The following is a 21,497-nucleotide window of genomic DNA, read 5'->3' as shown; positions in this document are numbered from 1 at the left end:
TTTATTATAACGTGTTATAGAATTGAATAAAATCTAAAATAGATCATTCACAACTATTGATTAGATAATGTTTTTTCCTTCCACCATCCATTAGATCGATAAACTTATTATGAAAAATGCATCATAGCAATCGATATTTAAACCGGTTGAATCGTATATGACGGTTTGGCTATAATATGTAGGTAATGAACGTTTTTTGCCAAATTTTGAAGTTTATTTTCATGTTTTTAGTTAAATTTCCATTGTTATGCCTATTTTTTGTTTTACCCTAAAATTACCCTAAATCTACCATTACCCTAAACTTTACCCTAAGACTAGTAAATTACCCTAAAAAAGGGTAATTACCCTAAAAGTGGCAACACTGATCTTATTTATTTGCCAAACACGTTGTTGACGGTTCTCAAATTGTAACAAGTGAAACTTTATAATTAGTTCCTCAGAACTGATTTAGCCTTGGTTTAGTATCAAGGTTCCTCCGGAACTGTTACTTCCTGCAGCAAACTACGAAAGGTGGAAGTGGAAGTTGGAAGATTTGCTTTAGTGTCTGAGTGTCTAACTTATTGTCTAATAAAAATGTGTGTTTACTAATAGCCTAGGAACAGATAGGTAGGCATAAAGGTAAGATTTTTCACATTTATTTGCGTCTGTGATCAACTTGCATTTTATCTCTTTATGTTTTAGAAATTTTCTCCACACTAACAAATTAATTAGGCCTACCAATAAACAAAGGGAAAACTGGCCTGCAAAACCATCCCAATTTGTTTTAGATCCCAAAGGCCCGTGTACACGAGGCTAATATTAGCTGCTAATTGATTAGCGCACTTATAAATTAGCCCCGTGTAAACGCTCCATTAGCAAAAACAACAACTAGGCTTGGTAGCACGCTAGTGGGCTGCACTTTACTTGACGTCCTACACTCATTCGATAGTTTTTCGATTCGATATTTTCATTCGATTGTTTCATTCGATATATCGTTTGGTTAGTTAGGTTAGGTTAACCTTACCTAACTAACCAAACGATATATCGAATGAAGTAATCGATTAATCGATATATCGATCGATATTTTCATTCGAATGAGTGTAGGACGTCAAGTAAAGTGCAGCCCGCTAGTGTTTTAATCGCTGCTAGTAGCTTTTAACATGTTTGACAATACTAGCGCTAACAAGTGGGGAGGGTAGTCACATGAACCAACAGTTAGCGTACCGGTAACGTTAGCATTTCTAGGAGAGCGCTAACTTAGTGCCAAACCCTTACTCGCCAGGACTGCACAGTTGGTACATGTTTGTCAAGTAGAGTAGGTAGCTGTTGAGTGTTCTTCCACTGCCTGTTCTCTTATAAGAGTATCCAAAGCACCAAGAAGTTTTCGCCTAATCCACTTTTGAACCCACAAAGTTTGTCTCTTTGTATTAGGTTCAGGTACACTTCCATTATAAACTTCCAGGGTAAAAACTTACACTTCCATATCTGGTGGCACAAAAAACCAAATGAGCAAGTTAAGTTACTACCTGTACCCTAATATTGATTTTTTAAGTTACTCGATTGTTTAACTTAATTCGATATCGTTTGGTTAGCTAGGTTAGGTAAAACCTTACCTTAAAACCAGACTGTTACTTACTCATTCGGTTGTTTGTGCCACCAGATATGGAAGTGTAAGTTTTTACGCTTAAGTTCCTTTTCACAGAACTCCTTTACATCAATTCTAAAACTTTGCCTCAAAATATTGTGATTTGAAAATGAACGAACAGAAGACATTTTTTTTAAACTAAAATCTGCGTCCACTGAACACTTAAATTCTAAAACTGACTAGCGCTAAAATCAGTGCAACTAGCCACGTGTACACTACCCTTAAGTACAGTCGACCCCCTCTTAACCAACCTCACATTAACCAATAATCGGATTATCCGCCCTTGCTTGTAAAATAATAGGCTACAGTTTGTTTTAACCTAGGAGGATTAAACATTAAGGACCCGGGGGGCTCGAGTTTTGTTGAAGCCAGCCCGACCGCAGGTGTTGGGAGGCATTGTGTTCAGAAACATAGGCTACATAATAACATTTTTAAGGTTAACCGATCCAGTAACTGAACACACTAACCAATTAGGACCGTTAGAATGTCATATTAGAGATTTAGTTAGGATTTAGTACAGCAAAAAAATGAACTGGAATTAATTTGAGAAAATTCAAACATATCACTTATTTGTTTATTTAAAATGAACATTGGCTTGGAAATTATAATATTGTCATTCTACGTTTTACAAACTACACTCTGACTTATTTTTATTGCAGGGAAGAGGGGACCCATGGAGGTTCTTGCATAGGCTACCGTAATAAGTTCAAATTTGATATAGGCCTAGGCTAGGCCTATAGTATTAGGAATGCTTTGTGTGTTTTTAAAGAAGAATCAATCTTTGAAGTTTCTTGAATTGAAATTGAAAGTTTGAATATTAGGGTAGAGTGGGCCAGTGGGGGAATTGGGACCCATGCTAAGGCCAATTATGGGCTTAGCTCTCTCTTTTAGGCTCTAGTTTCTTATCAAGTGGTTGTAAAATAAATTTTTTACTTTTCTGTAGCCTACATCTGTGATTCCTACCCGATGTAACCACGCGATGAGACTGGTTCCCAATTACTCCATACTGGGGTAATTGGGACCTACTTCAAAATTCTGTTTTTACACATAATACATGATAATCACCACTGCAGCCACATATATAATTATTGATTAATTATATGTGGGATTAATTATAATATTAGCCTAATATTAATTATACATGTGGGATAAAAAAATATGGGTCCCATTTCCCCACACCAGGGTAATTGGGACCCATTTTTTAACAAATTTATAAATTAATTTTTAATTTTTTTTTTTAATTTTAAAGCCCAAACAAACTATTGCTTAAACCTTTATGTCAAAAAACACATTTTGGTATGATTATTAATTCATATATACCGGTAATATATAAAAAATAACTCAAAATACCACCACGCTAAAGTTTTGCCACATGTTTAACATTCGGGAAAAACACGGCTTAATTTTTTATTTTTTTTATACATCAAACACAAGATTACAATTATCCAATAGGCCCTAATTTGTGATGAAACCCCTTTAGAATGCCTAAACTTAAACATATTTACAATTTTGTTTAATAAATAAATAATACAAAATTTAAAAATTAAAAAAAATAGCTCCCAATTACCCCCGGGTCCCAATTCCCCCACAGATTCTGTTTTTAGATCACCACATTTCGCAACTTTTAAATTTTTTCTTTACAAATTAGAGAGCTTATTTTAAATTTTAACAAAAGCCACAAAAACAAATGATATATATATATATATTACAGGAGATTTCAATGTAGATATTTTACAAGACTGTAGCCAAACTAGACAAAAAATCAGACTTTATTTCTTTGTTAAAACAGTAGATTTAAATTCAATTTTTACGAACCTAGGTACCAGAATTACAAATTCATCTAGAAGTCATGTATCGATGATAACATCTCGACATCTGAAATGAAATCTCAATCGCCAGTTACAATGAATTTATAGTTGGGTCTCTCAGACCACCTTATGAATATTTTAAGTGAAATCGATTTCATATTTTAAAAAAAGTAGATGTAAAATATGTAAGAAAAGAATCTTTTACAAAAAAATATTGATAGGTATATTTTTAAATAGTATACAAGCTACAAAGTGGGAAGTATCTGTTAACAACTGTTTTGAAATTAACTGTTACATTTTTTTCAAAATTTCCAGAACAAGTAAGAAACCTTGGATTAGGCTACCGGTACTAAAGGTATTCAAATATCTAGTGTAAGAAAAAGAGAACTAAGCAGACTGGCTAAAGAGTAAAATAATATTTACTTCATTAACTACAGTACCGGTATGTTAAAGAGTACGGACAGATTTTTAGACAAGTGTGTAATAAATCAAAGAAATCATGTAATGCTAAATTTATAAAACAACTCGGAACATAAAGTAAGGCTGCTTAGGCTATTATCAAAGCTGAATTAGGTATGGGAAAGAGTCAGCCTACTTTTCCCAATATCAAGGTGGCTGACAAATCCATTACAAATGCAAAGGAAATTGCAGAATATTTTAATAAAAAATTTATAAATATGACAAATCAAATTGGATTTTCTCTTTTGAAAGTGAGGCGGTACTACCGTACTGACAATAAAATCAATACCTACATCAAAAGCAGACCCTAAAACTTGACTTTCAATTTATAGACTTGAAGGATGTTATTACAATTATTAAATTGTTCAAGTTTAATAAGAAATCATCAGGTTGGGACGAAACAGTTTTCCCTATCTCTCCCATGTTATAGCTGCTGCTTTTTGCCACTTTACGGCTCCGCGTGCCCCCTAGTGTTCTGCTAAAGCTGGCTTGACCGCAACATGTATATCCTTATTCGCGTGCCCTCTGCTTAATGTTAATCCTCCTATGTTTTAATTTACCTTATTTTGAGAGCAGCTCGGTTTAACCGCTGCTTTCTAGGAATCTCAGCATTTCCGCTCCTACGTTTGACGATGAGAACAATAGCCTACGCTAAATTCTACAGGATGTTACTCAAGAATAAGTTATTTATTGAGAGGTTGTAAATAAACATCCTGTCTCGTACAACGAGAGTTTTTGTTTACGTGGCTATGAATGAAGTGTTGAATTAAGTGTTGTCATTAATGCCGTCACGTGAGTCATATGATAGAAGCCGGTGAACCAAACACATCCAAAGTTAGGTCTTGTGTAAGACTTATTGTCTATAATTACAATAAGTGTCTTTAACCCTTCATGCTCAGCTCAGGCCAATTATTAAATTAATAACCACCATCAGAATGAATATGTCTAAGAAATAATTTATTCTAGATGCTGGCTGCCCAAGCAATAACCTCTCAAACTGATGCTCGAAAAAACCTGCAAACTGAATTACTTCACTCTGTGAAGCTCTGTCAGACTCGATTTGGAGGCAGGACTGAACTTGCCACAGAGCTAGATCCTCATGTAGTTGATGTTTGCAACAAACTTGAAGCCGTCCTCAGCCATGGATTACGAACAAAGGCATTGCCCAAGAAAAACCATTCGGCAATCAAGTAAGTTTTCAAAATTCAAATGTTTCAAAATAGTCAAATCTAATCTGATAATTCAATTAAATTATTGGCAGTGGCATAATTTTGAAATATGTCCTATATTTATACGTGTGTTGCAACACTGTTTAAATTGTTTTAAGTATTTTTATGTTTTTGTGTTTTTTAATGTTTTTTACAATCATTAATTGACAGCCCAATTACAAATGACATCCGGGTCATTTTTTATGATTAATTTTACATTTTGATACAATAACTAGCCTAGGTGAGAAAAACCTGTGTTCACCGGTTTCAAACGGTGAATGTAAAATGAATTGTGTTGTATGTTTTGGATTGAACACAATCATCAAACACTAGCATTTAAATTGTATTTAAGCTGGTAGACTGATATGGTCTACCTTAAAAACTAACTCTATTTAAATTTCCTTAGTCGATCCTCTTTTATAACGTACACTTTTTTCCAGGCAAGTTACAGAGCTAGTATTGGGAAACAACGGGCAAGAGCCCCCAGTGTTTTGGCACTTTGTACGAGATTTCCTCACGAAGCATGAGAGAGATCGGTACGAGCAACTGAAGCAAATTTACACCGACACAGGTCGAGGGAGAGCATGGTTGAGATCAGCCTTGAATGAGAAGTCCTTGGAACGGTACATGCTTTGTCTAACAGGTTGGTATTTTGGCCTTAGTTGCTAAATCCTGTTTTTAAACAATACATTTTTAATTCACCTACTAAATTGATTAAGGAACGCGGCTATATATATATATTGGCTAGATGAGTGGATATAGTGCTCAACTTTTAATCTGAAAGTTATTGGTTCCATTCTCAAAAGGGTTGATTCTGGACTTGGTGACTATTTATAACTGTGCTATCCATAATGATGTCTTCAAACACAACAGGTCAATGTTAAAAAGTAGTAACAAGACCATGATTTATAACTGTTAAAAAGCTGATAAAATAGACAAATTTCACTATCATCAAAACCTATTAGGCGAATACTGTTAATCCAATTCCATGAACATTTTGCTTGAATAGAGGAACAAAACGTATATGGACAAAATGTGATAATGACAACAAAATACCCAGCTTCTAAACTGTTTTATTCACTGCAAAACGAGTGACAACTCCTCTGTCATTTTAATATTGGTTAGGATTTTGGATACTTGACTTTGAGGGTTTTAAACAACACCATTTAAATTTAATTTTTGATAATATCAAAAGAGTCCCAAAAATAAAATCTGTTAGAATTAGGCCAACACTAAATTATTTCAAGGTGATTATTTATATTTTTTGTAAAAGTACCTAATCAAATGATATGTTTGTTTACTATGCTATAATGATTTTATAGCTACCTTAGTACAATCCTTGTATGCCTATGTTTGCCGAAACTTTAGTTAGTAGTAAATATGCCCTCATTTCAACTCGTAGTAAAATAAGAATTTGTAGTCCTCTGTATTCTTTCTAGACATGTAATCAGTACGGCTTCACGTCTTGTAAAATATGACAACAGTTGGGTAAAGATAAGAACTAGCTATCATTCCTTGTAAACAAGAAAAGTGGAGACGAGTAACATTTATCATTAGCAAAAACTAACATTAGCTGGCAATTGTTTTTGGAACTACCTGTGATTTAGAACTTTTTGTGAGATCTTCATCCATTGTGTTTTGTTAGTAAAACTATGAGTTTGTGATGTTCTATTTGATTCAGTGCAGAAGTTAAAAGATTTTTATCCTAGTCTTCCCATTAGAAATATTATGTTATCAGCAAGACTTGTTCAAAATGGTGCATAAAACATCGTATTACTTAAATATAACATTGGAAATATCCTTTTTTACCCAAGTCAAAGAAACAATTTTATTCTTTTACTTGTAAATTTTTACCTTGTCAGTTTAATTAACTAGCTATCAGCTGATTTATTTAAAATATTGATTGCGGCAACACTTGTAAGCATATACTGCGGTCTTGGTGATACCCTAATCGTCTCTCCCATCAAATCCTTACCAATAATTTAGTCTATTGATGTATTTTTCTCTTATAAATCAAGATAAAAATTGTTGAAGTCATAAATTGATAAATAGTTTTACTGATTTATAAATAGTATGACACTTAAGGCCTTGAAAAGCTCAATTGTTCTAAAATTCAAGTCAAACTTTAGTTACCGGTAGCTATAATTAATACAGGCCTTCATACAATTCACAGTTAAAGTTTTCTTGCATGAGAAATTAGTATTTTTCGTTAGCATGAAACCTGTTTGGTTCAAATAATACATTATTTTCTTTAGATTAAGTTTTTTCATCATATTTTATTTAGAATGCATATAAGACTATAAGCAGGGTGTCTACCAACCGGGAAATCCGGGAAAACCGGGAATTGTACTTAAATTTTTACTGGCCATGAAATGTACGGGAATTGTCCTTAAATGCCAGACTATGTCCTTAAATTTTTGATGGGCCATAATTTTATTGATCGCTAGTTGGTTAGGAGCACATAAAAGGTTTATCAGATGTTTGTTTACATTTTCATAATTTATTAATAGAGTAATAATTATGCAATAAAAATCCCATTAACAATCTCAAACCCATTAATATTTTATCACGACAATCAAGTGTCAAGTCAAGTACTTCCAAGAACTGTTTACTCAGCAGCTAGCTCATAAAAGTTGTATCACTTTTATTACTTTACAACTTCTTTTTTTATTACTAGGGTAATTATTATTAGATCCCAAACCTATTTTATTGTGAAAATAATAGCTTTATAATGGCTGTTAAATTTCACTTCTTACTTGTACTTTCGCCGGGCCAGTGCCTAGTGCCATAAAACTGTTTATGGTTTCATATTAAACATGTAAATAATCTACAGTCTTATTTTGTAAGTTAACCCCTTTTTTATGGACATTTTATCTTTCAATTGACAAAACCACAAGCATTGTTGTTTGCATTAATGTTTTATCACTATGTAGGCCTGCTTGGTTTCAAATTATGTCATTGCATTTTCTGTATCTTTGTCTTATATTGTTGGCTATTCAGGTTTCAATGTTTTTTGTTTCCCATATATTTATTTATTGAGTTGTATGCTTTAAGCAATCTAAATCTTATGAACTAGAATGATGATAGTGACTTTGCTGCTATTATAACCTCATTGTTTGTTACTCAGTTTATATAGGCCCTCCTAAATAATTAGGTCTAGGCCTGGGTATTTTGATTCTTGAAAGAGCTGTAAAATATATTAAGAAAATGTAATTGAGCCTAAGATAAACAACTAATGATTGCTATGTGTCGATATTAACTTTGCAAATGAAAATACAATAATCTTACTCTGTGCTTATTGCTTATTGATAGCCGCTTACCATACCTTGATTTTGTACTAAGATGCATTAAATGCATTAAAGATTTTTTTTTCAAAAGTAGTCGAGAACCTAACGTTGTGCCAGGGCGAATCATGCCAAATTAATCGGCCTGGATGGGATAAGCTATGTTATGAAGTTTACGTGACCGATGGAGATATTTGTCGCTATCGCAGGAGACAATGATTGCGTTTCTCTGTTACACTATAAAAGCTTTACCTAAAGTATAGGTAGGCCTATGTTTGTTTACTTTCAATAAATTTCTATTATGAAATTTTTAACTCCTATCTATTATTATTTACTTTTCTCTCTGGTACAACTACAGTGAATAACAAGATTAATACAGTTTGACAAATCAGGAAAATTATTCGGTAGGCCTAATGACACCGACAAAGGTTACGGCAAAGTGTCCTTAAATGTACGGGAATTGTCCATGAATTTTTTATCCAGAATGTAGTAGACACCCTGTATAAGGTCCTAAATCTCCTCATTCTATCGCACATACTGTACCATAATCCCACTGAAATTCAATAGCTCATCAAGGCTCTATTCATCTTCTTCGTTAATGATTAGCTTCATGGAAATGCCAATTAACTTGTCACTGTTGGTCTTCTACGAAATTTGTGTAAACCTTTTATATTTATAATGTTGAAAAAATCTTAAAGAATTGAAGCTACGGTATCATTATGATAAAAAAAAATATTATTGTTGATTAAATGTTACTGGTACAGGGTGGCGCAGATGGATCGGGTGGTTTTAAAATACTTGTCAAACTGTCAATTTCAAAGGTATTGGATTGAAATAAAGTGCAAAACGTGTAGTTACAATGGAAGTTTATTGACAAAAAATTAGTTAAGTTAGTTTTTAAAAATTACATCCATCAAATGCCTTCCTTCTCGAGCGACGCATTCTTGGAGTCGGTCCTTGAGGTTCCGTATTGCTCGCTCAAGCACATCACCAGGAATTGATGTGATTTCGTTGTGAATTGCAGCCTTCAACTCCTGAAGCAAGGGTCTACATGAACAAACCCCGGACCATTCAGGAGTTGAAGGCTGCAATTCACAATGAAATCACATCAATTCCTGGTGATGTGCTTGAGCGAGCAATGCGGAACTTTAAGGACCGACTCCAAGAATGCTTCGCTCGAGAAGGAAGGCATTTGATGGATGTAATTTTTAAAAACTAACTTAACTAATTTTTTGTCAATAAACTTCCATTGTAACTACACGTTTTGCACTTTTTTTCAATCCAATACCTTTAAAATTGACAGTTTGACAAGTATTTTAAAACCACCCGATCCATCTGCGCCACCCTGTACTTAAAAACCGGTAGGCAAATGAATATCTGTTCTACCAAAACCTAAGCAAATCCTTAAAAACTCCATTTGCCATGAATGAAAAAGAAAATTGATATCCTAATAAAAAACCTAATCAAAAAAAGGCAATATAATCTTTTGATAAACTATTTGGTATCATTTAAAAACTTGAATATCCGTATAAACATACTATGAGTATCTCTGAAACATCCAAAGTTTAGTAAACTCTACTTATTGTCGTTCCTACACCACAGATGCATTGCCAGACCACATTTCTGAGTATTACGAGGACTGGGCGTTTCTGAGAGATCAGGACCTGAGCAACGTCTTACCCCCGGCTGCGGCTGGCTTGGCGTCCATCTTGTTTGCTATCAACATCTGCCGTCCAGAGTTGAACCATAACGGGAGTGGGGGAAACGCACTAGAGCCAGTGATACCAGCACCTACGACAATTCCTGGTAAGTAGCTCAAGAGGATTGACAACTTGCAAATTTAAGTTTTATCCTTTTACGGAAAGTAAATAAAAGAAACGTCTTATAACACTTAAAACATATATTTACGCTTATACTGTTACTCACAAGACGGTAAATATACAAAAAAGGTGGTAAGTGGTATATTCCTTTTTTGTATATTTACCGTCTTGTGAGTAACAGTATAAGCGTAAATATATGTTTTAAGTGTTATAAGACGTTTCTTTTATTTACTTTCCGTAAATTTAATAACACGTACAATGCTGATCAAGAAGTTATTTATCCTTTTACTCAGTTTCTCTTAAACATAAATTCCATATTCTTATAAAAACTAATTTTCAGTGGATCTATACACTTTAACCCTTTGCGGTCGAATGGCGAGTATTTTGCAAAACGTTTGCAACTTACTCGGCTATTCAAATTTGAATAGAGGCCATATTTCAGATGTGAGTAACATTATCTTCATGTGATGATAAGAGTGACAGAGTCAACTGACTGTTTTGTGTCATGGTGTTATCAAGTTTTGATTCATCAACCGTGCTGCACATGAGTTGTTCAATTTGATTAGATTTTTTTACAATTAGGCATAATAGGAGTGTTCATAATTAGCACCATTTGATGATGGTCTATTTTTGATGACTGCAACAAATGAGCATTCAAGATAATGTCAAATAATTTACCACTTTTTTATTAGTCCACATTTTTAAACTTACAAATTAAATAGTTTTTGCCATTATGGCTTTTCCTAACAGAAGATTGCAAGTAGTTGTTTTTTAGTTAAGTTGAAATAACCTCAAAAAATGCACACATGCTGTAATTACTGTCCACAAGTGCATACAAAAAGATTACATAAAACTTAACTTTAGTAATTTGGAAATGTTTATCTTTTAAAATTGTCATCCCACACCTTAGATAAAATTTCCTGTATTTCTTTTATTTTATTTCTCCATTGCCATTACCCTGTTACTAAACTGTAGGCATAATCAATACAAATTTTAAATTAATTTTTTTTTTAGGTGATAAAATGAAAAACCGAAGAAGAAGAGTACCTGGAAATATAATCTCATTTGATGAAGATGACATCAGTGGGAGTATAGGAAGGTCTTCCCCTCCTACGCAAAGTACCTCTCCCACTGAGGTAACTACTGTGAGGAGTAAAGGGAGCTTGTTGTAAAAAAGTTAACTAGAAGTATAATATGTTAAAAAAATATGTACAGTAGAACTCCAACCATCTGAATCAATTTGGGCCGTTTACCTCATTCCAATGATCAAAAATTTGGTCCTTTTCCACTAATTCACCACCACTAGTGGAATGTGGTTAAGTTAGGTTAGGGTTTTCTTACTATACTTAACTCTATACTAACCTAACCTAACCAAAGTTTGATTCACTACCACTTCTATTGCTAATAATCTATTGCTCTAAAAACTAGTGGTAGTGAATTAATGGAAAAGGTCCAAAATTTAAGTAGTTGGATTTTTATTGAAATTTGGAATATTTTAAAGAAAGTATTTTTACTGAAATTTGGAATATTTTAAAGAAAATATACAGAGGCGAGCCAAGCTTTTACCATCGCGATGAGGAACATGCCTGTGAAGATTTTCCCACGATCACAGAAGACAGTGATGATGTTCTCAAGACTGAAGGAGGTTCAAGATTTTACCGCGATCACAGAAGACGATGATGATTCTCAAGACCGCAGGAGGTTCAAGATTTTACCGCCATCACAGAAGACGATGGTGGTGTTTCTCTGACCGTAGGAGATGACGATGAGGTCAACAAGACCGCAGATGTTAAATATTTTGCCATTACAGAAACAATTATGATGTTCCGTCACCGCAGGAGACGATGATTAAGTTTACATGATCTCGGGAGATATTCATCAGGATTTTTCCACGATCAACAAAGACAATGATGATCTCAACAGGATCGCAAGAGTTATTCAGGATTTTCTCGTCTCACAATTACGGTTTTAAAACTTAACTGCAAATTTAGTTTTAAACTTTATCTGCAGGCAATTTGGGTTGTCATCAATTTGGATAGTTGGGGTTCTACTATATCTCATCTTAATTTATTTTGTAATTTTTCAACACAAATTAGTCCTCTAAAGAGATGTGATTAATAAGTAATCTTACATGAAACCATTATTCATTGGTACACATTAATTTTAAGTTATTATTTTGTATCAGGTATTAATGTACTTACTGTGCCTGGAATCAAGTGAGTGGACACACTTCATGTCATTTGTGCATCTTTTAGTACTCGTGAACTTATTATCCAGTAAAAAAGGATTAGAAACTTGAGGGGAGGTTGGGTCAGATTATAGAATGGTGCTCTCCAGTTGTCCACAATGTAAAATACTGTATCAATGATTAAATTTGGACTTTGTACTAACTAATGTAATCATTAGTAATTGAGCTATCATAATATGCCAATGACTTTGTTTATTGAAATTATGACTCATGATTAAACTACTTTTTCCTAACCAATTATCAGCTGGCAACTGGTTAAAGAAACATTCTGATTACAATAGTACATAACACATCTGTAGTTCTTAAGAATTTATAGAATAAGTGAGTCTGTGTTGAGTAATAATTCAAACTTTTTTAAAATTTATGAAACACTAAGAATGCTTTAAGAATGTTTGTTGTAGGTCGTTGTCATTGGAGTAGAATGTGTTGAGCCATTGGCTGACGAGAACGGAGGCGCCAGTGATATTGACATAAGCGGGGAATGTGACATGACAACTGACGATGAAAATAAGTAAGAATTACAAATATCTTATGTTAATTGTGGTGATAGTATACACAAATTAAGTTACTACAATCATAGACAGAAACAGTGGGACTGTTATCTGTCAAATTATAACTGTTTATAGATAGTTGATTGTGTTTTTGAAAAAAAGTAATGTTGAATCGAGAAACTTTCAATTACCAATTACTGTAACTTACAACTTTATGTGTGGTTACATTTTTAAATATACTTTTTTTAAATATTCACAATTATCTAAAACACATTCCAACACATTGAAATCCTGTTTAACCATAACCATCATAAAAAATCAAATCAATTGGAAAATCAGATAGGCAGCTGGAACTGTCCGCTGTGGCACAAGAAGTTGGTCAAGAGAATGTAATAGAGTAGAGTGAATCACATGGAAATCATACCCTAAATTTAAGTTCAGAAAACAACTGTCAATTAATTATTTTAAGAAATAGATTTTTCCTTCAGTCACCAGACAAAGTGGGCTTCCTTGCACTGATTATAGTACATAAAGCTGCTAATTGCTGCATTTACTTACTTTGGCGCACACCAGTATTCTAACCAAACAACACAAAGCAGCATGCTTTTATTATGCACGTAATCCGTGTGCGCTTGGAAATAGGTTGGCAACACTTGAAGATATCCAAACAAAATGTTTTCCTTGTAATTAACAAATTGGATTATCAGGATAGCACTGTGGATAGTCGTAGTACTCACTAGTGCGGACGTTAATCCACACCAGGGAGTATCACATCCACAGTGCATGCCTATAAATATCCACAATTCAAGTTAGTTGGGGCTTACTGCAAATTTTTAAACTAAATCATATTTTCAAAAACACAGATTTTTGCTAGCTTGCTTAAAAATATATATAATCTAGGCCAGGGAGTATATATAAATAGGAATAATGTTAACTACTGGTACCTAACATTACTCTGCTATTTTTATTTGATTATTTTAAATTTAATTCACACCCGAAGAAGCTACAAGAGGATAAAATATCACTTTTAAACACTTTTATATGACTTTTTGTTTATCTATAACTAAGCACCTGCATTCTTATCTTCTCAGATAAGGTAGCTATCTCTTAAAAACCTTTAATTAACCACATGGCTACCTATAAGTCTATATTGCTTTACTAATATTTAATCCGGAACTAAAGTGTATAGCTTTAGCTTATTATGTCCACTATTCAAATGCTAACATAGGCCCTATGCATATTTTAAATGAAAAAAATCATCTTTAATAAAAGTTTGAAACTATTATTTTATCTGATACATTATATACAACAACATGGACTGTATACAACTGTTTAATTTATGTTCTTAGTTGACTTCAAAGATTAGAGTTGCGTCAATCACGCTCTGATATTAGATAGTGACAGAATCTCTTCTACTGAGAGACGCAATAGCTTGGCTATTATCAGTGCTAGATAATTCAGTTGGTTATTAATTTTTAACGAGTGTGGTGTGTTTTTACCACGGTAACACAATGAATATTATGTTTATTGGTATACAAACTCATATTAACAGACGTGATTCCGATAAGTAAGAGCTTTTTTTATCATTTTAACCCAACATTATGAATTGTTTGAATTGTATACGATTTGTTGTGGTTAAAAATCCCAAATATTGTGTGTGTCTATGAATACGATTATTCGAGCAATTGTGGTCGGATTTTGATAAAATTTGGCTTGAAAGCGTAGTGCTGGATACACTTTTGAATGATTTCGCGAACCATCTAGATTGGGTCATGAGCACTGAGCATGGTTTTGAAATATTATTTTTTTTATGTTTATATTTATAGATTTGGATTTCATAGTTACTGTTAACACATGTACAGCTAAAATAAAAATAAAACTAATAGTTACTGATAAAAAATTTAGTTTGTTGATTTATTTAATTTTATACTAATATATTGATTTTTTGAACATACTTTACAACACCTTTAAGAACACCTTCCCTGTAGCAACAAATATAAGTACTCATTAAACCTATAAAAAAAAAAAAAAAAAACAGAATAAATATGGATTGTTACAAACAAAATTAAGTGTAAGTCAAATCAGGCAAACAAAAATTTGCTTTCTTACATTAAAAAAAGAAAAAAGTGTTTAATCATGTCTGGCAGGGTTTCTTTTTTTTCTTTATAATTAAATGTATTGGCTTTACACAACATTGTAGATATTCGATAAGATAGTGTACTAGTTTAATAAATATAATTTCATGTTTACTTTATGGATTTTTAGATTTTCAAAATTGTATTTCCAGAGGTCTAAGACCAATCAGTAATTCAAATGTTGGGGAGCTGATTCCTGTCCCTTTGACTGAAGAAACTCAGACGTCGGAAGACTCACTCTCGGTGCCTAGCTTTTCTGAGGTCAGTAATATTCTTACTTTAGATCCTTAATTATTTTTAAGTGTTTCCCTAAAGCTACTGCTATGTTTCTAATGCTAGTTTACTCTGAGTTGTAACCATATTTGAATTGGGAGCTAATAGCTGGTTTCTGCCACGAGAAGTAAGGTACAGAGGAAACATTTAATGACACTCGTGGTGTCTAGTACCAGTTGCTGGTGTCTAGGGCAAACTTCAAAACCGCCCCCTTATGTACTACAACGCTCACGGTGGAGGAAGACACTGTGCTTTGTGCAATAGGAATTTCTGCATAGTGCTCCCCGCTCAGACTCTTCCTTGCTCGTCACAAGTATATTTACACAACAAACTAGAGCTGAAAGTGCATGGTCTTTCCATAAGCAATTGTCCTTTGTACCTTACGTATCTATTTCTGTTGACTTTGGTAGGAGATTGTGTGGCGATAACATGCTAAAGCAGGATGTATGTAAACTCATAACTAACAATCCAACTGCTCATAACAATATGGGTTTTAATTAATAACTGTCCTGCCTATATAATCAGCTGGAGTCACTTAATGGCCGTGCAATTGACTCGTTCAGTGTGCACACCCATTCATTAACTCACATTAAAAGCATGGCTGTGCAGTAAAGCAGTATAAGTTGCACAGTGACTCAGTAATTTCATAATCCTTTCTTACACTGTGCATCCTACTGATTTTACATTTTTTTATTCCTCTTTCAGGACGCAGACTCTGTTAGTGTGGAGGCTGTTGAAGCATGTTCAGATTCAACAGGTCAGTTTACTGTTCTTTCTTTTTCAAACAAGTCTTCAACAGTTTTTTTTAAATTTAGTTTATTTTATTGTAGTTGGCTTGACAGATGCTAACACTAGCTGACTTGACAGATGTTCTGTCAAATTCATGAAACTTCTGTTGTTAAGGTCACAACTAAGGAATTTGTTTGAAGTATTTTTTACACTACAAAATTGAAGAGGTCAAATGAAATGAGTAATATGATCTTAAATTAAAAAATAAATGCACTTTGGATCTTGAATAACCACCAGAATAGCTTTGCCTCTGTGAAAAGTAGTTTTGTAGATATTAACAATCAATGTGTAGTTTTCAGCTTTACTCGATTAATGATTTTGTTGGTATAAATTATTTGTCTGTGGTATTATTGGTAATACTTGGATGTTCTGATTGGTCCACTCATTGATGTTCAGTTACTATCAAGAGACAACTAGATTCAAGTTAAAAATCTTGTGAACTTACTAACATGGTAATTTTGTTCAGTAATAGAAGTGGCGCTAGACTCAAAAGTGGCTCGGCTACAAAAAGACTTGGAGGCCATGAGAGAGGCCACACAAGGACTGAAGGCTCAATTGAGGCTACAGGCCAAACAACACCAGCAGGACAGACAGAGCCTGGAGTCTAGGAACATGGCCTTGGACAGGTTAGTAACCTCATACATTACCTTGCTGTAGTGTAGTACTTGGAGGCCATGAGAGTAAATGGGAGAAATCTGTCTGTTTGCTGATACCGTTTATTTTAACGTGTTTCAGAGAAAATGAGCTTCTTAAACACCAGTTGCGGAAGTATGTAGGAGCGGTGCAGATGCTGAAACAACAAGAGGGCCACAATGAAGAGGCTGACCTGTATGAGAAGAAGTTGGTTCAGGTCAGTTAGGTACTATTTAGTAGCCTACGGGGAACATCAACCATCTTGTTATGTTATCATTGCTGCCGAGACCAGTGAGTTTTGGGAACAGTGATATTTACAGGCAAGGCGCCCACTCAACTGCCTGTCACCCTCATGTAAGGCCCTTGTCAATTTTACAAAAATATTATGATTATGAGTTTCATTCACTACAGTAAATCCCCTTCTAACGGCACCTTGTTAAACCAATAACTCAGGTTTTCCGAAACTATGAAAAAAATATTAATCAATTGGAAAATAAGTGACACAACAGGAACTGTCTGTCTTGGCACGAGTGGTTGGTCCAGCATAGCCAATGAAATGAACTGGAGTGGACAACTGCATTGATCTCTTACTGTTAACATAAATTATATTCAGAAAACAATTTTTGAATATTTTAAGTAATTGATTTTGTGTATGTAGATTTAAAGATGGAGGAAATCAAAATAACATAAAACTACTGTTGTAGATCTCATTGAATATGAGCCTTTATTCAACTTTACTATAGCATCTTTTAATTTAAATACAAACAAATACATTATTATTCTCTTGCGCAGGTAGCAGAAATGCACGCAGAACTGATGGAGTTGAACGACCGAATACAGCGTAGGCTGCAGAACAAAGAGGCAACAATCCGTCGTCTGCGGACAGAGCTGGAGAGCTTGCGTGGGCCCTTGTTGGAGTCTGATGACGAAGATCTGTGCTCTCCTGCGCTTGTCAGTTTGTGGATACCTTCAGTGTTCTTAGCTAGCAACGAAGGCTCTTCCCATCATGTCTATCAGGTGAGATGGGTGACACCACCCCAGTTCAGAAAGTCTTGAGTGTCAGCTAGTTTTCTTTGCAAACAGTAAAAAATGAAATAGGATACGTCAACAATTCAAAAGGATCAGTAGTTATGCAACTTACTTTAGGTCACTACAGAAGGTTCTAGTTAGGTTGCAGCAGTTCCAAGTTTCACTAAGCTAGTTCAATTGGCTTGTATTCAACTTGATTCAATTCCAAAAGTGGGATAGCTGGTATTCCACCATTAACTATAATATTTCAATATCAATGATACCTGTATTAGGAGTATCGGCAATACTCAATCCCTTCTGGTTTTACACATAATAACGATCATACAACATTGAGAAGTTACCTAGTCTTTTATTAAATTATAATATAACTTTTTTTTATAACTTGGGTTTATTCATTTCTGATTTAGTTAAATGTGTTAATACTCTATGAGTGTAGAATTCAGTAAAGGATTTGTTTTGGTGCATTTTCAGTGTTCAACGTTGATAAAAGCTTTGACTATTGATTCAACTAGACATTCCATCCCCATGTTAAAGTTGTCACTAGTTTTTCAATCAAAATCGTCATAGTTGATGTGAGTCACTGACAGATTGCGCTGATCTAAATTAATAATTCCTGTTGAATACTCAACATTTTTTACAAAGTCAAACTAATGGAATGAATTATTGTGAGCAATAGCAACGATCTATCAACTTGGTCAGCAACAAAAAATAAGGTAGAAAACTAGAAAATAGCATTTTAGACACTAGCATATTCTCTGACTGGCTTACACAACTACGTTCTTCAGTATCCAATAGTTAATGATAAACGCCAGAGTGATTGAATTTGTATTAATCAATTGTTTCAAGAGTAGGTAGGCCAACACCCGTTATATTTATGTGGTGGTTCACTCATTCACTACATATAATTTAGCACAAATGTGCATTATTGGTGCAGGACTAAGACAGATTGACAAGGGAGTCTTTAGTTTGGCAATTAGTTACTATGGCAACCAGGAGTACATGTGATGATGAAGAGAAATGGGAAGAGAGAGTGAAGGGGGATCAAAGTATTTGGATTTTGAATGGTATCAATATCAAAGGGTATTGTTAGTAGCTATACGGAAATGGTATCGAACAAAAAACAGCTATAGGGGGGGACTTTTAAAACATTGGCGATATTTGAACTCATTGCCGAAAGTAAATTAATACTCTTTAAGTTTTGAAAAAGTGATAAAAAATTTTTTTTACAGATTCATCTGAGGATATGTGATGAGGAATGGAATGTCTATCGACGATACGCTCAGTTCTATCTGCTCCATAAAACTCTGAAGAAACAATACCCTGTTATTGGAACATTTTTCTTTCCTCCGAAGAAAACTTTAGGAAATAAGGTACTTTTTAACAATTTCCATTCCTACTAATCTTTGTTTACACAACACTTACTGATTGTGTTGGTTACTTAAGTTTGTTTATGTTGTAACTGTAACAATTTAACTTAAAGATATTTTATCATTGTTACTTTAATAGGTACTTGAGAAACAGCAACAGTTACATCCTATAACTAAACGTAAAAAACACCCTATAACTTAACAGATGTCTTGGAGATTTTTTTAGTGTAACATAGCATCTAATCAAGAATAGGTTGTCTAACCTGCTCTCACTTTGTGCAATTTTCAGGATGCAAAGTTTGTGGAGGAGAGGAGACAGAAGTTACAGCAGTATCTGCGTCGGGTGATGAATCATCTGATATCGTCACATTCCCTCCTCACTACGGCTCCAAGCAAACCTCTGCTCATCTCACTAATGCCGTTTTTTGGGTGAGTATATGATCCATCCGAGCATGTACCTGTCCACCACCAGGCAATTACTAACACTTGACCTTGAACTTGGCGGTAGGAGCCCAATCCTTGACAATATGTATATGGCTCCATTAGCTATTAAGCCTTGATCAGAACTGATGAATTGAAACAATAAGCTGTGGAACAAAAATATTCTGCAAATACATTTTTCAAGAATTGAATTGTCAAATATTGTCTTTGTGTTTTAAAATGGTGATTGTAATATCAGCTAATACTGTAAGAAAAAAGTTAACCTTCAGATAATTTAAACAAATGTTTTTGTGAGTTTATACATAGTTCATTTAGTATGACTGTAAGTGCTGGTTTTTTTAGGGATCAACCACCAGATGTGAAGCAGAAGTCGAGTCCGTTCTCTCGCAACTCGGCCCCCGATAGTCCGCAGTACGCTGGCCTGTAGCTGCGAACAAGACGGTTAGGTTAGGTCAATTTGTACATATACATTACGAGTGCTATTCCTTGTTATTGTTATTTATTGTAAAGTATTCTATTTTAGTGCAGTGTGATATTATTTTCTTACCTTAGATATGTAAGGACCTTACAATAAGCAAGCTGTGTTTATCGTATTGCCTTTTGCTTCTGGCAAATATCTCAAACCTATAACCTATTATAAAACTTCCATTAATGAGATTTATTTTTTATCAACGTATTAAATTAGTATATTGATTTCTATAAGTTTCAGAACTTTTATTGTTTTAGCAGATTTAATTGTCACTGTTGGTAAAATTGTGGGTAACACATAATGCTCATACCTTATTGTCCTAGTACCTAGTATCTAAGGTTCAAGCAACCTTTTAGAATTTGAATTCAGCTTTTGTGAGCAAATATTACAGTAGACTTTCAAAAATCCTGACTTATTTCGATGCCAGGCAATTCCGGATTTCCCAAAATCATTCACAAGTTGGTTGTACTTCTAAGAGCAATGGCGGGCAGCAAATAGTAAGCCAATCTCGATGCCTTACTGAAACAATAATCCTCTGATTTATCAACATTTTTGGTACAGTACATGGCAGTATCACAGCTACTAGGAGGTCACGAATTGTGGATATCTATAGGCTTGCGCTGTGGATGTGATACTCCCTGGTGTGGATTAACGTCCAAACTAGTGAGTACTACGACTATCCGCATTAATATCCTGATAAATAGACCAATTCGTCAATTACAAGGCAAAAATGTTGTTCGGATTCCACTATAAACTGTAGGTCCCTTAGTTGCCATTGTATGGGCAATTAATTAACAGCTGTGTCTAAGGAACATGTCGGCCTTAGTCACTAACAAAACTACAAGATCGCGCCACTCATCCTACATTCTTCCTTCATATTCCTACATATTTGGTTAAAATACGCACATCGTGGCGTTCCCATCTTAAATAAGTGATACTAGAACCAGCTGTATAGACCACTGGACTGTGGATACAAAATACAATAGTCATGTTATTAATGATGTGGAAAATCTAACAAATCAAAGGCACAAAGAAAGCCCAAGTAGCATAAAGCTGTTTATCTGATTGGCCAATAAAAAAAATCTAGTATTTATTTAGTTTTAATTTTTTTTTTTCTGGATTTATGAGGGTCTACTGTAATTTGTCGGGTAGTGAAAATGTTTATATATTTTTTTATTAATATAAAGAAACATTTGAAATAATTTGTTTTATAAAGTTTGATCCCAGGTTTTTAATTTAATTTGTATTCTTCCTACCGTGACTAAACTGTTTCAATCATGTTCCATGTGCCCTAAACAAAATCATAAATGTTCACAGTCTGTATCTTGTTTTATTATAACTTACATAGTGTTTTCCTTTCTAATCAGAATGCCTAAGCTAACTTTTACATTTATTCTTGTTCCTAACGGTAGTATTGTA

At 34.0% G+C, this 21,497-nt stretch overlaps 1 protein-coding gene across 3 annotated transcripts; it reads left to right on the top strand.

Annotated features, from left to right (window-relative positions):
• Positions 1-386: 386 nt before the first annotated feature.
• LOC128989166 (sorting nexin-29) lies at positions 387-20,131 on the top strand. 3 transcript variants are annotated; one of them, XM_054411045.1, is made up of 14 exons: positions 387-606; positions 4,858-5,081; positions 5,540-5,742; positions 9,986-10,189; positions 11,218-11,339; positions 12,853-12,962; positions 15,230-15,338; positions 16,056-16,107; positions 16,606-16,765; positions 16,875-16,989; positions 17,565-17,789; positions 19,031-19,171; positions 19,458-19,597; positions 19,952-20,131. In XM_054411045.1, the coding sequence occupies exons 2-14, from the start codon at positions 4,858-4,860 to the stop codon at positions 20,034-20,036; spliced, it is 1,890 nt and encodes a 629-aa protein (XP_054267020.1). In that variant the 5' UTR covers positions 387-606; the 3' UTR covers positions 20,037-20,131. The 3 variants fall into 3 exon arrangements, with proteins under 3 accessions (XP_054267020.1, XP_054267028.1, XP_054267013.1); XM_054411053.1 differs by having other exon boundaries at positions 387-618; positions 16,612-16,765; XM_054411038.1 differs by having other exon boundaries at positions 387-618.
• The last annotated feature ends 1,366 nt before the right edge of the window (positions 20,132-21,497 follow it).

This window comes from Macrosteles quadrilineatus, unplaced genomic scaffold, assembly GCF_028750875.1.
Source record: "Macrosteles quadrilineatus isolate MER2022 unplaced genomic scaffold, UCM_ALF_1.0 Scaffold_1__1_contigs__length_201487025, whole genome shotgun sequence".
Classification (NCBI taxonomy): domain Eukaryota; kingdom Metazoa; phylum Arthropoda; class Insecta; order Hemiptera; family Cicadellidae; genus Macrosteles; species Macrosteles quadrilineatus.
Note: the sequence above shows the minus strand (reverse complement) of the source record. Positions and strands in the feature narration are given on the sequence as shown.

Bases quoted from the DNA above. Each gene is read 5' to 3' on its own strand.
- LOC128989166 (XM_054411045.1), top strand. From the start codon at position 4,858: ATGCTGGCTGCCCAAGCAATAACCTCTCAAACTGATGCTCGAAAAAAC. The intron at 5,082-5,539 runs GTAAGTTTTCAA...ACTTTTTTCCAG, and splicing joins AAAAACCATTCGGCAATCAA to GCAAGTTACAGAGCTAGTAT. The intron at 10,190-11,217 runs GTAAGTAGCTCA...TTTTTTTTTTAG, and splicing joins AGCACCTACGACAATTCCTG to GTGATAAAATGAAAAACCGA.